Source organism: Peromyscus eremicus, chromosome 8a (assembly GCF_949786415.1).
Source record: "Peromyscus eremicus chromosome 8a, PerEre_H2_v1, whole genome shotgun sequence".
NCBI classification, from domain to species: domain Eukaryota; kingdom Metazoa; phylum Chordata; class Mammalia; order Rodentia; family Cricetidae; genus Peromyscus; species Peromyscus eremicus.
This window is the reverse complement of record NC_081423.1, coordinates 43,390,418-43,406,837: the sequence shown is the minus strand read 5'-3', so window position 1 is coordinate 43,406,837 and position 16,420 is coordinate 43,390,418. Positions and strand designations below refer to the sequence as shown.

The 16,420-nt window shown below is 57.8% G+C and overlaps 1 protein-coding gene across 1 annotated transcript in view; it reads right to left on the bottom strand.

Moving 5' to 3' along the window:
- Window positions 1-521: 521 nt before the first annotated feature.
- Window positions 522-16,420, bottom strand: part of Rai1 (retinoic acid induced 1) — a 102,762-nt gene continuing 86,863 nt past the window's right edge. The window contains exons 3-6 of the mRNA XM_059270800.1: window positions 9,781-15,322; window positions 6,417-6,510; window positions 1,858-1,907; window positions 522-1,655 (exon numbers count right to left, since the gene is read on the bottom strand). Coding sequence (XP_059126783.1) covers window positions 1,641-1,655; window positions 1,858-1,907; window positions 6,417-6,510; window positions 9,781-15,306 — 5,685 coding nt within the window. The 5' untranslated portion in view covers window positions 15,307-15,322 and the 3' untranslated portion in view covers window positions 522-1,640. The remainder of the gene's footprint in view (window positions 1,656-1,857; window positions 1,908-6,416; window positions 6,511-9,780; window positions 15,323-16,420) is intronic.

The following is a 16,420-nucleotide window of genomic DNA, read 5'->3' as shown; positions in this document are numbered from 1 at the left end:
ATCTGGGTAGGCAGATGTTGGCCATCATCTGCCATCCTTCCTGAATTGTCCTCTGGGAAGCAAGACTTCCCATCTGCTGTAAAGGGGTCTGCTGGTGTCTGCCGTGGGATGGTGTGATGTTTAGCCAACCTGTCCCACTAATCTCACAGCCACACTTTTGCTCTATCAACCTTGAGGGGTCTTGATGGTCTCAGTTGTCCCTTTGCCCCAGCCCCTCAGCAGGTCCTGGGGTGATGAGGGCTGACTCAACAAACCTCAAAGGCCTGTTGTGACAGGGCTACATGGTCTCCCTGTGTGTCTGGAGCATCACACACACAGTTTCCTGGTCATCTCTTTGTACACCTGGCAAAATCTTGAACCACAGTCAGGACCTGAGACCACATAAGTCTACAAGCACAATCGGGGATCCCTGTTTGTGTCCCCAGGCCCTTCCCTCCCCTCCCAACCCCCTAGGGAATCTGGTTGGCATCCACAGGCTGCAAACTTCCAAAACAATCGTGGTATCTTTATTGACTTTTTTTTTTTCTGAATGCAATGACTGTTTTTTTTTTTTTTAACTCTTAAGGAAAATAAACATCTTTTAGAAACAGCTCGATACACACAATCTTCAGTGTGAAGCAATATACTAATAAGAACACTAGTTGTCTTAACATTTACAGTCTTCATATATATTATATATATGTATATGTATACATATATATACACTATATAACGAGGCCAGATATAATACACACGTTTACCATTTTACAGTCATATGTACAGGAAGTTGCAGGGAAGGGGGGCTGCATCAGGCCTATTGAAGCGTGGACAGAGCTGAGAACACAAACGGACAGGTGGGGACTGGCCGTGGTGGTGGCAGCGGCGGTGATGGTGGTTGCATGAGGAAGGGGCATCACTAGCCCCTACCCCGGCCAAGGCCAGCTTAGGGCTCTGTGCTGTGGAGCACACGACGCACAGCAGCGACACACAGAAGCGAGCATGTTCCCAACATATATACATTCTATGTAACATATATATAGAGGGGTACACAGGTTTGTACACGAAGTCTAGCGCTGTCCCCGCCCACGAGCCGAGCGAGCGGCAGTCCCTGGAACCCACGGTGGTGCATTGGGGCGGCTGCCTTGAGGGTAGCCAGGCCGTTTCCTCAAGCTTCCAGCCTGGGCTCCAACTGTGGGGTGGAAGACTGGAAAGGGGGCAAACAGAAGCCACAGGGCACCGCCCCAGGCCAGCCCACATCAGGAACCGCATGGCCTGAGCCCAGGCCGGCCCCCACCCTGGGCAAAGCCTCGGTCGGGGGCCAGGGCAGTACTCTCCCATTAGCCGGGCCTCTCCAGAAAGGCTTGGGTCCTGCCCCACGTCGTCCACCGAGCCAGCAGCGGCCTCGGCCTCTTCCCAGGGGGCACAGCTTGCATGCCACGTCGTTCCAGAACTTGCAGGGGACTTGTACCCCGCCCGAAGCCGCGTGCCCCAGGTCTAGCCGCCCGGTGGCCTGCCCTCGCCAAGTCTGGCCTGGAACAGGTTTTCTTCGCAACCCGGGCGTCACGCCAGCGCCCGAAGCAGCCGGAACCAAGACCCGGGATGGGATCAAGGACCGGCTGTGGGCGCAGCTCCTCTTCCTCGGAGGCTCGGCCACGTGGGAATTACAACGGCTGCCTCTGTGGGAGGGACGGCACGTCACGGCCAAGGCCACCCGCTGCCACCCGCCCCAGCCCTTCCACGCGAGGCCCTGCAGCCCATTCTGTGGGTTGTGGGAGAAGTACCTTAGGGCCCTGGCCGTGCCCCCTCTGTACCCTCTGGCAAGGCAGGGAGAAACTGGGTTGGGTGGGGGGGACTCCAGGAGCCTGTTCACCTACCTACCTTATGTTTGGGGCACTTCAAAGTAAAATTCTCCTCAATGAATGTGCAACCTGTGAGCAAAGAGAAGTTTCTGTGGTGATGCTGGGTAGGCTTGGCTGCCAGTGTGATTCTGAGCACCCAGGGATGCAGACCTTCTGATGTTCTCCGCCCCTCCCTACACTCTGAGAATCCCCCCCCCCCCCCCGGCCCATTGCTCCAGGTCTTGTCACCCAGAGCCTCTCCCCACACAGAACAAACTCGTTCCCTAACATGCCCACTCCCCCATGCCTTATTATACATGGCTACTCCTGCCCCCACCTCCTGCACAACTGTCAGGAGAGGCCCTTGCTCAGAAAGCACCCATGACTGCTGGGCGGCTGACCACTGGAGAGTGGAGTCTCAGGTTCTAACCAGAACGTCACTACCGAGCCTCAGCCTCCACTTGGTAGAAGCCACAATGTCACCTACTGGGTGCTGTCATGGGTACCCTTCCTCATGTTCAGACTGACAAAGCCACAGGTCTGGATGAACCCCTAGACGCCCAGAGAGGACAGCGAAGCACAACCAGCTTCAGGCCTACCTGGGCAGTGTGGGGCTGAGGTCTCCTCACCAGCTGCCATCACCCTCTTGGGCCCATCTTTCCTCCCTTCTCCGCCACTGACCAGGGGTTCACCTCCCCAGACACAGTCTCCTGTCTCATTCTAGGGATGGAGCAGAGCCTGCCTATATTCCCCACCCCTTTTTATGGTATTTTTATTTTATAATTAACAATTTCCCATATCAGCCACGGATTCCCCCGTCCTCCCTCCTCCCACCCCCTCCCTTTTCTCCACCCAAAGAGGAGGGAGAATGTTGCAGGAGAGCTTGTCTTCTAGGTCAGCTGCTGGTAGGTGCACTGAGGCACACACATTCGGCTCTGGGGCTGGGCTGGACCTAGGTTCCCACACAACCTAACCAGGGGTGGTTGCTCCCTCCAAGTCAGCTCAGCCAACTACCATCCAACAGTAAGAGCAGGGACTGGGGGCGGGGGTGGGGGCAAGCAGCTTTGGGACTAATCCAGATGTTCAGATTGGACCCTACACTGTAGCCAATGAGGGGCAGAAGGGGATAGTCAGTGGTCACCTTACTTCTAGCAACCCAGGAGGACACCTAGCAGAGGCCAGCCCCACGAGGTGAACTATTCCTGCACTCCCTAGCCACGTGGTAGCTAGCCACTCTGGCCTCTTCATTTGCCCTGGCTGCCATTTCCAGGGTGTTCTACCTCCCTGACAGCTGTTCCGTGGTGCCCCTACCCCCAGGGCCGAGGACATGAGCCCAATGGGGACAGCTCCAGTGCAGCCTAACCTCAGGGCAGCTGCTGCCTGGGCAGGCAGCTCCTCCTACTGCGCCCCACCCTTAGCTACACGGCGCTGCCTTTGGCCAACAGAACACAGGTTACAACAGCCTTGTTACCTGTTCTTGGTATGTGTGTGCCCAGCTGCTGCCACAGGATGCGCTAGGCCAACCACCTGAAGCAGCCAGCACTGGCCCAGCTGGGGACTGCCACAGCAGCCCACCCCCTGCAGAGCCTGATCAAAGTATTAATGGTGTGCTATGAAAGCCACCAAGCTGGGGGTGCAAGGGCAAGGATCTTCCCCCTCCCCCACGTGTCGGACCCCCCCCCACCCACCCCCACCCTATTTTCTCATGCCTGCCCTGCCCAAATCAACATTTTTGTTTTTCCGAGACAGGGTTTCTCTGTGTAGCCCTGGCTGTCCTCAGATTCACAGAGATACATCTGCCTCTGCCTCCTGAGTGCTCGGGTTAAAGGCGTGTGCCACAATGCCCAACGCCGGGCCCAAATCAACATCTTAAAATGAGGAAGCCAGGCGTGACATACCCATCTCTTGTTTTCTCAAGTCCTGTGAATTCTGTGGTTCTACCTGCACCAGGCAGTGTTCTCTTCTGCCTGGACCACTGTGGAGTTCACCAGCCTCCACCATGTCAACGTCTCAGATTCCTGTTAGCGGCTCAAAGCCTGGTCTACAGTCCTACCACTAACTAGCCATAGCTCAACGCATCTGATGTTTGGAGACCTAGCTCCAATGTCACCTGTCTGGAATCTTCTCCAGATTCTTTCCAGCTCAGACAGAATGGGTCTCTCTTCTGAGCATTTTTTCCTCATCTGATGGGATAGTATTGTCAAGAAGACAGAATTTGGAATAACCTGGAAGATGGGCCTCTGGGCATGCCTTTGAGGGATTATCCTTTAAATTTACATTTATGGGTGCTTTGACTGAAAAGTACTTCTATGCACCACATGTGTTCCCGATGCCAGTAGAGGCCAAAAAGGGAGCATCAACTGCCCTGGAACTGGAATTTCAGATGCTTATCAAGACACCGTGTGGGTGCTAAGTCAAGCCCAGGTGCTCCTGCAGGGCAGCAGTCCTGCCCAGCCATCTCCACCCGTATGAGGGAGTTATCTTGATTAAGTGCAGTGAGAACATAGACCTGCTGTTCTCTGTTGCTACTGTGTTTTTTTAAAGTTATTATTTTGGGAGGGTGGGTCTCACTATATAGCCTTGGCTGGCCTGGAACTCATTCTGTAGACCAGGCTGGTCTTGAACATGGAGATGTTTGCCTTTGCCTTCCAACTGCTAGGATGAAAGGCATGTGCCACCATGCCTGGCTTAAGTTTTATTTTTTTTAAATGTGTGTATATGTATGTTTGAGTGGGTATCTGTGTGCACTGCAGTACTGAGAGAAGCCAGAAGAGGGCATCAGATCCCATGTAGGCCACCAGTATGTGGGTGCTGGGAATGGAACTCAGGACCTCTGCAAGAGGACTCTTAACTGCCCAGCCATCTGAGACAGAGTCCATCATATAGCCCTGGCTGACCTGGAACTTGCCATGTAATCCAGGTTGGCTCCAAATATAAAGACATTTGCCTGCCTCTGACTCCCAAATGCTGGGATTAAAGGAGTGTGCTGCCATGCCTAGCCCCTTTCTGCTGCTTTTTTTACTTTTTCTTTTTTCTATGTAGCCCTGACTGTTCTGAACTCACTATGTAAACCAAGCTGGCCTTGATCTCACATGAGAGACACCTGCCTCTGCCTCCCAAGGTGTGGATTAAAGGCATGTGCCATTATCCCCAGCTCTGCTCTCCGCTTCCTGACCAATGTAGTGTGACCAGCTCCCTTAAGTCCCTGTTCCTATGACTTCCCTACTGTGGTGGCTTGTGACCTGTGACTGAGCTGAAACTCATCTGACCACCTCTACGCTGCTTTTGCCAGGGCATCTTATCACGGCAACAGAAAAGTGACCGAAGCACCTAGTCTACTACTGTGCCTGTCCTGTCTGCCCCCTTCAGGCTGTGAGCCCCTGGGGAGGCTGGACAAGCTTGGAGACAGCAGAGAAAGCCAGAAAGCCCAGCCTCTGTGGCTGTGGGTGAGAGAGCACACAGTAAGGATGTAGCTAGGGACTGGGGGGCAGAAAGTGAACTGCCACATGGTGACTTGGGCGGAGACAGGTTGGATAGCGAGTGAAGCCTTGTACTTAGGTCAAGTCCACATTCCAATACAGGTCACATTATGATGGAGGCAGAGTCAATGAAGACCCCAATCCTGTTGAGTGTTAGCAGCTCAGCACCACTGAAAGGCTGTCACCATCTGAGGCCCAGTGTGGCTCCCAGGGTGGCTTGGCTGGGGCTAATGCTGAGGATCCACTGGGCAGACAGCACTGATGGCATGCTACTGCTCAGACTAGGACAAATGACCAGGCCAGAGTTGAGAGGGATGGAGGGCTGCGACAGCCTGACCCATGAGGCTGTACTTCCTGGGTGCTGCTGCTCCCATGAAGAGCGGTTCACATTCCAGCTCTGCAGATGGGCCTAAGCACAAAGACTGTGTGATGGGCACAGGACGAAGGGCCACCAGGGCTGGATCTGGATAGCAGTGGTGCTGCCATTCCCAGTGACCGGATGCTTTCTCTACAGACCAGTGCTGCAAGTTTCCCACTTGACGGGTTAGGGCTGGGCGTCTTGGTCCTGTGGCCCACAAACAATGAATGAGTAGGAATGAGGGCAGGTCACAGGGGGTCTGTCACAGACCTACAGACCTGTTTCAGACTTTGCATGGCCAGTCCTGATAGCCAACATGCCAGCTGGTCTATCTCCATTTTGACCTAAATTCGCCTAGCTTTATTTTTCTGTAGTAAGTGCTGGGGATGGTGTCTCTGGCCCTCAGGTAGTATATGGGCACATTCTGTGTAGGAGCACAGGATGGTTGCCCTCAAACAATCTATCACTTGAGACAACCTCTCAGCTCCCCATTTGGTTTTAGTTGGTATATAACCTCTCTTCTTCTGTTGAGTGTACTCCTATTCATCCTTAAAAGCCTATGCCCATTCACTTTCCTTCCTGAGCTCTTTGCTCAGAGCTCTGGGAAATCCTCAATCTGGTAGGTAGGGACTGACCCATTTCCACATCCTGGAACTGCCAAATGCAGGTAGAGGTGAAGAGAACAGAGAGATAAAGAATTGCTGGGGCAGGTGAGGGCCCTGGGAGTCCCTGGGGTCTGAGTTGGAACAGGCCGGCTCTTACCTGTGTCATTGGCACAAGGGTAGTGGTAGGTGTGGATACATCCTTTATAGGAGCACGAGATGGTTGCGCCGGCTTCATGACAGCTGGAACATGGCTGAAAAGAGAGGAAGGCAAGTGAGTCCTTGTGTGTTCCAGACAGGCCCCACAGCACTTCTGCCAGAACGGCCCTGTGATGTAGCATGGGAGGAAATGCCCTCGAGGGTTGGCCCTCTGCCACCTCTTTGGGCTGGCACACTGGGTGGAGGACCCTCTTGGGCTAGTGGTGCTAGTCACCACAGGGACCATGGCTGGCAGCCACCATCTGTCAGGTGCTGCTTACATGCTGGCTCTGGTGTGTCCTCATCCACTGGCTCCTTCGAGCAGCAGCAAGGGGCGTGGCTTTCCCTGACCTCCACTTTCCAGATGGTGAGACAGGCCCCTTCCATGGGAGAGAGCAGCACTCTCTACCCAATGGCAGCAGCAGATGCACAGAAATGAGCTGGGGGAAGAGTTGACATATGACCCCCCCCAGAGGCTGAGCTCATGTGAATCTGATGCCCCCCAGAACATGTCCAGCCCCTGGCTGGTCTCCATAATGACTTCTGCTGGGCTCGGAGGCTGTGACATGGCTAGAACAGGACAGTGACGGGAAGGTTAATGGAAGAGTGATAGCAAATCTTGGCACAGGGAGGGATGTAGACGGGTCCCAGGCCACCTCTGCTCCCAAGCCTATCATCACAGTGGACAGTGAGGTAGGAGGGAAGCAGAGGACATAGAAGGCCACTACACAATTCAGCAGGTAACAGTCCACCGGGTGCCGGGCATGGCTGGACGTCCCGGCACAGCACCGTCTTCTCCAGGCCAGAGAAAACAGAGCTGGGAACAACCTGTAAGCTCCAAGTTCCAGGGGGACCCAGAGCCGCAGCCCAGCATGTCCAGGCTGCACTGTCAGGGTGGGCTCTGTCCAAACCCTCTGTAGCTGGAGTGGCTAGTGAGGGTGGGTCAGCAGAGAGGAAGACCTCCATACAGAGCTTCCGGATGAGCCTCCCGAGGACCTGGGGCCCTACGTCCACCTCTTAAGCCACTAGAGGAAACTGAAGCACAGTGGGAACCCCAAAGTAGACCAAATCTCACTCACAGTGGCCTTTGGGAGTACGGAGAGATTTGAGGGTAACTATGGCCCCCCCTTGTGGCAGATAGTCCCAAGCAACTCCTGAGGCAGGACTGCTCACGGCAGATACGAAGGCACAGAGGATGAAGACTTGCTCTTGGCCCCAGTTCCCTTACAGGGGGCACAGCTGATCAAGCGGGCGCCATCCCTTGACCCGGGCACCCAGAGGCCACCAGTCTCCTGAGGACCCCCTCTAGCCAGGTAATGAGGTACATGATGATAAACTGAGGATGTGGGCAGCCTGGGTGCCTGAAGGCCTGGAAGGTAGGCATGGCGGGCTGAGATATAGTGGAGACTGTGGAGGACAGGGAAGACCAAAGGCCTGGCCAGTGTACTGGGTGGAGCTGGCATTCTGGGGCTTGCAGAAGACACGAGGCCTCCTGAAGTTAGACTTGAACCAGGGTCTGACTGGTTCATGGAGAGAGCAGTGCAAGAAGCCACTGAGGCAGAAAGCAATGGGCTCAACTATGACCCTGCAAGTCACTCGCCAGGGAACCTGGGATACCCTAGCCTATCCCCCAGTGTATTTGGGGGGCCATGTCCTATGAGCCTGTGGCTGTGGGGTACAGCCTGGCAGCAGACCCCAGCTGCCAGTTATGAGCCAGCCAGGCCCACCTCTGGCAAGGAGACACCTTCAATATGCAGCCGACCCTTGTCCAATGAGTCTCTCCTGGCCTTCCCTGTTACCCTGGGGTGTAGCAGCATTGACAGGGCTCAGTAGTGAGCAGCTCCAGCTCCAGCTGTGACCCTGTGACCCTTACACCCTCCTCAGCTCAACAGGATGTTCTGTGTGTGCCAGAATGGGCAACAGGAGGCCAGAAGCACAGGGCCAGACCAGGGAACAGGGGCCTTTACCTGCACTCACCAATGTTTCCCTGATATGAGCCCAGTGCTGGGGTTTGGGGACGAGAGGTGACTGGGTCCCAGGCCTGACCCTCAAAGCAGCCCGGATAATGCAGGGTATCAGGTATCCCACTGGACAGGGGTTCCAGGATTGTTACTTTCTAATGAAGGGACAAACAAGACTATTTCAAGGTAACTGTAAAGCTTAAGTCACCATGGAACCAGTGACAGGCAGGAACATGGGGTTTGGTGCCTGCCTGCTGCTGCACGAACTGGCTGAGGTACCGAGGCTGTGTTGCCTTGTGTCTCAGGCCCTTCGCAGCAAGATGGGTGGACAACAGGGCCCAGAGAGTCTAAAGCCATCAACATGGACAGGAGATGCCTGGAGCCTGGAGCCAAGGGCAGCATCCACAGTGGTCCCCAAGGTCAAGGATGGGGCCTGGACAGAGTGCTCCTGAGGAGCTGGGACAGTAGAGTGTGGGGAGGAGGGAGGCCGCTGGGACAGGCACAGTCCTCTGAGCTCAGCTGCCCACAGTGGACTGAGGAGGAGGAAATCAACAGAGCTGTATGGATACCCAGTAAGGACGGTGTAGAGGAGTGTGGGCCTGGCAGCCTCGCTGCTCAGGGCATGATCTGAGAGGCAGGAGTGGCTCTTCTGCCCTGGGGTCAAAACTCCAGGGGAACATGGGCTCTGGAGTGGCCTCTTCTAGTCCCCTTGGTCTGAGGAACCTTAGCTGCAGCCAGACCTGTGAGCATGCACTCTCCATCCCAGACCTGTGAGCCCAGATACAGCCCTCAAGACCAATGTGTTAATGTACTAGGTCCTGTGACTGTGCCCCACGGGAGGAAGGACAGGGCAGAGGCAGATGCATGCAGCGGTCCAAAGTTCTCGGAAGGGATGTCTTAGAACTGGAGGGTTGAGCTTCGGGGCTTCCGTGGCCAGGTAACCCAGGGTTGCCCAGAGCCAGTGTCCCATGCTTTAGCCACATGTTGTTAAGAAGCTATCCCATAGGTCCCAGTTCAGGGAAGATCAGGCCACCTCGGCATTCAACTCAAGAAGGGCTCTGTCTCGCCAGGACCCAGCAGCTCCGGTTGTGGGTAGTGTGTGTGGGAAGACTGGCCCAGTGGAACACAGAACTGTGGCACACACCCTGAGGCAGGATGGGTAAGTGCGTCCTGCTGTGGCCCCAGGAATACTTGAACTTGCCTCCACACTCCCTCAAGGGACTCCAGGGCCTGGAGATTGCACCCTGGCTACTCTTTGACTATGGGCACAAGTGACCCACAATAAAACGCTGGAGACAGACACCTGGACTAGCCTCTTGGTACTTCAAAACCCCATCCCCTACCCCAGCTGGTCTAGCGTCTTACCATGTCCACAGCTACCTTCACGGCCTCCTGCAGCCCAAAGAGCTTCCCGGCCACCAGGTACACCCCGCTGGTCCACACAGCACAGGCCTCATGTACCCAGTGTTCCTGGGTGTCCCCACCAGGTTCTGCAGGGGCCTCTTTGCTGCACTCATGTTTGCGGCTCTTGTCAGCTGGGACCACCTCCTCACCCCCGTCCCCCTGACCGTCACAGCAATAGCAACTCTGCAGCCGTCTCGATAGGCCCCGGGCACTGGTGCGCAGGGAGCCCTGCTTGGCAGGGTCAGCTGGGCCATCAGGCCTGGACAGCCTCCCCAGGGTCGTGGTGGCGGCGGTGGTGATGGTGGTGGCGGCGGCGGCGGCGGCAGCAGTGGTGCTGGCCGCACATTCCAGGCCTTTGACTGTTCTCTCGAGAGGCAGAGAGGCCTCCTCAAAGGTGCCTTCCAGCCGCACCTTCTCCTTGAGTTTTGGTTTCTTTTTGGGGAGGCAGTGTTCAGGGTAGTAGGGGCCACAGAGGTCCCCGAGGTCCTTGAAGTTGGCCGGGTTTTGGCAGAGGCAGCAGACAAGGCAAGAGGTACTCAGGGCCTTGGACACCACAGGCCCCAGATGCATGGTGGAGGAGAGGGGCAGGGAGGGCCTCGGCTGCAGCGCAGAGCCTCCAGGGAATGTGGTTAGAGAGGTCCCAGCTGGTTCGGAGGAGGAGGAGGAGGAGGCGGAGGAGGAGGAGGCAGCAGAGGAGGCCGGCTTCCAGTGAGGCTTGGGCTGGTCCCCCGGGGAGTTGACCACCGTGCATATGGTGGTGTAGGCATCTCGCTTCTCCACCCGCACAAAGGGCGAGAAGGCTGGGGTGCGGCTGTCTGCCCTCAGCCGCTTGCAAGAGGAGATGTATTTGAGGCGGATCTCAGGCTCCGCAGGATCCAGGGGCAGTACCTGCTGCTGCCGTCTCCGAGTGGCACGTCCCTTACAGGGCGAAGCATGGGTGGTCTTAGCCCGGCCACGGCTGAGGCGCTTCCGCTTTGAATAGCTGCTGTAGCTGGCTTGGCCTGGCTGCTTCTGTGCCCTTGTCTGGGGCTGGCAGGGCCGGCCTTCAGGGGGCTGGGAGGCCAGGCCCAGCTCCTCTGTCTTTGGCTTCTTGCCTCCTCCACTGGAGCTGTCCTCGCCTCCACCCTGAGTGCTGCTGGCCCTGTCATGGGTAGCAAGGATCAGAGTTTGGCCAGGACAGGGCCGCTTCTCCAACAGGCCTTTCGAGGGTCCCAAGGCCCCGGTCCTGCCTTTCCGGCTCCTTTTCTTCGGTGCCCGGGCAGTCCCTAGGGATGGCAGGGTCTCCGGGGACACGAAGGCCTCAGCTTTGGGACAGTCAGCAGCAGAGGACAGTTTCTTACTACTCAGGAGTTTCCCTTTTAGGGACCTGCTGGCTGCATTTCTGCACAACGGGTCGGCTCCTGGAGCTGCGGGTAGCATCTGCCCAGGGCCCATTCCTCCTAGGCCCTCCTCTGCCCCAGCTGGACTGCCCCCCGAACGTTTCTCAGGTAGGGCTGGGCTCCGGGGTGTCCCAGGAGGAGCCCCTGCCACTCTGCAGGCGAGTTTCTTGAGCCCAGGTGAGGTGATCTTCTGTACGATGGCCTCCAGCTTGAGGCCACGGCCCTTCCGGGGTGGCAGCACCTTGGTCCTCACAGCACTGGGCAGGGATGATGGTGTAGCCAACCCCATGCATGCCGCAGGTGGTTCCAGGGGTGGGGGTGGGGGTGGCTCCCCGCTGCCCCTGGGCCTGGCCCTCTGGGGTGAGGCCATCCTCCTCAGGAGGCCAGGAGAGCTCTCGGCCCTTTCCTCTCTCCCATCCAGTCCACTTCCGTTGCTGCTGCGCAGGATGAGGCTTCGCTTTTTGGTGGGGACGGGAGCCATGAACGCTGACTTCCTTTTGAGCGTGTGGAGAGGCCGATCTGAAAGCTTGCTCCCTGTCCCAGGCTTGGGGACTTTGACCCGCTGGCTCACCCGGCCTTCCTTCTGGGGCCCACTGGAGACCTTGAATGCGGTGGGTAAGTGGTTGTTGGCAGGGAGCTTCTTGGTGGCACGGCAGTCCGGGATCCGGCTCTCCGAGGGCCGCCGTCGTTTGGCATGGAAGACCTGCTGGGGTTTGGTGCGAGACCGGAGGACCATGGAACGCTGGTCCTTTCCGGGGATGCTGGGAGAGTCTGGCTCCTTGGTCTTGGAGCCCATGGGGCTGCTGTCCGAGGCAACAGGCAGGGCCGCAGGGTTGCTGGGGCTGGATGCGGCCTTGGGTGATGGTTTTCCGACCCGCTTGCCCGACTTGAAGGCGGCTCGCTGTTTGCCGCCCAGTTTGTCAGGAGGTGTGGGGGTGGTGGTCAGGCCTGGGGGCCCAGGAGTTTGGGGCTCACTCAGAGCTGTAAGAGAGCGAGTACACATTCTGGGGAGCCCTTCTGACAGCCCCCGGCCTGGGGCTCCAGCCCCTTCTGCCTGTCCCTGGGGGGGTCCCGTGCAGGACTCTGGGAGCAAGAGGTCTTTGGGAAGTGCTGGTACCCTGCACGGAGAGTCTTCAGCCTCAGGCAGCCCCCGGTGGACCCGCCGGCTCCGTAAACTCTTACCCCTCGGCACAGGCTCTTTCTTAGCAATGGGCACCTCAGGTACAGCAGACTTGGTAGGCTTCGGGGCCAGGGAGCCTTCTGAAGTGGCGGAACTAGCTGGGGCTCTCTCCATCTCTGGCCCATCTTCTCCTGGCTTCATATGTGACAGTGAAGACTCAAACCAGCTCTGGACCTTTGATTCGGCACCCACAGAGGGGCCCAGTAGGATAGCAGGCTCCCCAGAGAGGTGACATTGGGGGGCCCAGCCAGCCTTGGTGTCCAGCACCTCCTCTGCTTCCTCCTTGGTGCAAATCAGCGGGGCCTTGGGGGACAGTGGGTCCTGCAGGCTGGGCCTCTGCTCAGGGCTACCCAGCAGTTCACACAGGGAAGAGTACTCCTCTTCGGCCTCCAGGTCCTCCTTCCTGCCAGGCGGTGGCAAGAGCGGCAGGTCCCCAAAGTCAGTGGAGGAACAGCAATGCCGGCTGTCCTCCAGCCACTGGTCAGCTTTGCCCACCTCAGGGCACTGCAGCAACCCACCCACTTCCTCCTTCACCCCGTCTGCCTCCTGCTGCTTGAAGTCCCCAGACAGCACAGCTGCCGGCTTCCCGATGGCATGCTCTTCCTGGAAGCCCAAGCAGGCAGGGGTCTCGTGGACATCTGCTTTGCCGACACTGTCTGAGGCCTTTGCACCCTGCTCCAAGCCCTTGGTGAGCTCACCCGGGTGGAGGCCCCAGCGAGGACAAGCATCACCCAGATTCTCCTCTGGCCAGGCAAAGGGGTTGGCACTGTCCACAGAGCTGGCCGTGGTCGTGTCTGGAAAGCAGTCAAATGCTGCTGTGGTGGGGTCTGGAGTGGCAGCTCCAAGCAGAGGCTTGGAGCCAAAGGACAGGGGACTGGTCGTCTTCTTCGGGTCAGTGGTGGCAAAGGCCACAGAAGGGTCTTCAAACAGCCCTGGGCTGAAGTCCTTGGCGCTGCCACCCTTGTCCAGCTGCAAGGGCTCAGGCAGGGCTTCTGGTTCCCCTGGCTGTGACCATGAAGTCTTGGCCACGGTGTCCAGGCAAGTGCTGTGGTCCCCCAGTGAGAAGGGTGGCTTGCCATTGTCCTTGGGCAGGCTGGGAGCCTCAGCCCAGGCCTTATCAGCCTTCTCAACGATGGCTTCCTGCAGCCCCAGGATCTCGGAGGCCAGATCTTCCTGGGCCAGGGCACTGAGCAGCAGCCGTGGGCAGTCTCGCTCGCCTGCCACAAATTTCGAGAAGCTGTCCAGTGGCAGAGTACTGTGCAGACTCTGGAAAGAGTCGTCAGACTTGGTGGACATGTCGTCAGGCGAGGTCACAGAACAGGTGGACACAGACTCGGGCTTGGCCTTGGAGTTGTTGTTGACCCTGGCAGGACTGCCGCGGGCCTGGCTGCAGTAGAGGAAGCTGCGCTCCAGGGGGTCCTCAGAACCACTCAGGTAGTCAGTGTCCTGTGGCTCAGCATGAGTGGACTGTGGTGTGCTGCTTGGCGGCTCAGACAGTGGTGTGCCTGCCGGCTCAGCTGAGTAACCACTGCCCTCGGGGCTACAGTGCTGGTTCTTGTGCTGCTCCGGAGTCCTAGACACGAGGCTCTTGACCCCTTTCTTCTGGGGCATCGCAGCTTTGGACAGCAAGAGTTGCTGCACAGTATTGGAGATGTTTTCCACCTGTGAGGTGAGTGCCGTGAGGCTCTGCAGGCTGAGGTCCGACAGCAAGGTGTCGGGGAGCTTCTCCTTTTGCAGGGGCTTGCAGTTGCTGACCTGGGGGTCCACAGAACTGGCGGCATCCGTCGGCGAGGGATTGAGCAGGGGCATAAAGTGGCTGTGGTCTGTGATGCCTGTGGGGAAGGCCCCAGTACTAAGCGGCTGCTGGCTATAGGGGAAGTTTTCCAGGTTGGGCATCAGTGGTGACGGGGTGGAGCTATAGGAAGGAGAGCGACCCACAGAACGTGCAGGGGAGTGGCTGGAGCTAGGGCTGAAGGTCTGGTAATACTGTTCTGGAGTCCTGACAGCTGTGTCCGGTGGACAGTAGCCCTGGCCTTGCTGTCCATAGTGTTGGTACTTGGCGAGGTTCTGGTAGTGGAGAGTCTCCTGGGTGTGGTGCCGGCCTTGAAGTGCCTGCTGCTGCTGCTCATAGCCAAGGCGGCCCGACTGGTAAGCGTGAAGACTCTGGACCCGCTGTCCTGGGGCCAGGCCCGCATTGGCACTCATCGGCCTGTCGTGAGGCTGGGCAGATGGTGCTGTGCAGCTCTTGTACGAGTGGGCCCCCTGCCCACCACCCTGCACTGCTGGGGCGTAGGTGGAGGAGGTAGGGAAGGACTGAGAATGCTGGGGGAAGTGGCTGCTCTGGGGGAAGGGCAGAGGGGAGGCAAGGTCATTCTGTGGTTTCTGCCTTTGGAGTTTGGGGTAAGCCAGGGGCTGCTGAGGCTGTGGTGGGGGGGCATGCAGGCTGTGAGTCCGGAAGGGAAGTTGGGGGCCCTGCTCGGGGTACTGCCTGTTTGGGGGCACCACCGTCTTCTTCATCAAGTTCTCCTCATACTTGCTCACTGCCCCTGGCAGGGGCTGCGGCTGGGGAGGTGGTGGCTGTGGGCCCCCCCAGGTCTGAAGACCCTCCTCGCCAGAGTAGCGCCCTGGGTAGGGGCTGCTGTCTTGAACATAGCCGGGGAAAGCGGGCCTCCCCTGCAGGGCCTTGCTGCCTCGGTGGTACTTGTCTGCAGCTGTTGTGGTCACTGTGCCCGGTGTGCCGGCACCGCCCTCATAGCCTGGATAGGGCTGTGGGCTGTAATAGTCCTTGGCCAGCAGCCGCTGCCGATCACAGCTGAGCCCAGCCTGACCTGGCTGCCTGTAGTTCTCCAGGCGCGATGTCTCCTGTGAGGTTTGGGGGTAGTTTTGCTGTTTGCCATGGAAACCACACCTTTCTCGAAAAGACTGCATGACTCGGGCCGGTTATCTGTGAAGAGAAGGGGTGGTGCAGAGGGAAAACAATTCAGATGGGCCATGTTCCACTCTCTGCCTCAGCCAGCACCCCTCCCGGCCACCTTCCCACCAGCTGTGCACATATCGACAGCCTCTGGGTCAGGGAGATGTGCTCCGAAATTCTGCTTCCACGGTGCCTGCAGCTGGGCCGTGCTGAGGAGGACTGCCACGGACATGGACAGTCCAACAGAGCTACACAGACAAGTCACAGGAACACCCCCCCCCCCAGACTCCTCCTGCCAGCCCCTCCCTCCAACCCTTGTCTGTACCACCACGCCTAGCCCTCACAGACAGTTCAAATTAGCAGAGCAATTCCACTCTGTCCCCTGGGGCCCAACTGGATCCCATACTCTTAGTCTGTGAGTGGACATACTTAAGCATGACCCACACACCAGGTACTCATGAGGACTCCCCCAATCGGGGAGAGCCGCCCCGCAAGGCCTGCTGTGACTGCACATACAGGAATCCACACATGTACAAAGGACCGATCAGGCACACGTACACGCACGCTCACACACACCTCCCCTGCAGTGCCATCTGGACTCTGTCCCTTCTGGCAGATGTTGACTGGGGGCTGCTAAGACAACTGTCCATATAAAGCACCCCCTCCTCTGACTCCTGGGAATGAAGGATGGTAGCACCTGCCTCCTGTTCTTGGTATCATAGGTGCATAAACAGATTATGTAGTCCAGAGTGTGGGGATGCATACTAATAGGGGACAGAGACGCAGTCCCCTGGCCCCTGGAGAGCACACTACCCTGCCTCTTCTCGGTCCCCTCCTGCCGAGCTGCTCCTAACTTTCACAGGCAGCCCCGATCTGGGACAGGGGCAGGTAGTGTCTGATCTACCGGGAGGGCAGGCGCTTTTGTGGACAGAGTCACAACACAGGCTTGTGTACCTCTGCTGGCTTCCTTCAACTGACTGGCTCGGTTACCCCAGAAAATCCTCAGTGGTGGAAGAGGGAAATGCCCCCAAGCTTTGAAGAAATCACAAAGGGGGCTAGCTAGTGAGCCTGCGCCCCACATGTCAGGGTTTACCCAAGCCACCACACAGGCTCAAAGCAGGAGGTACA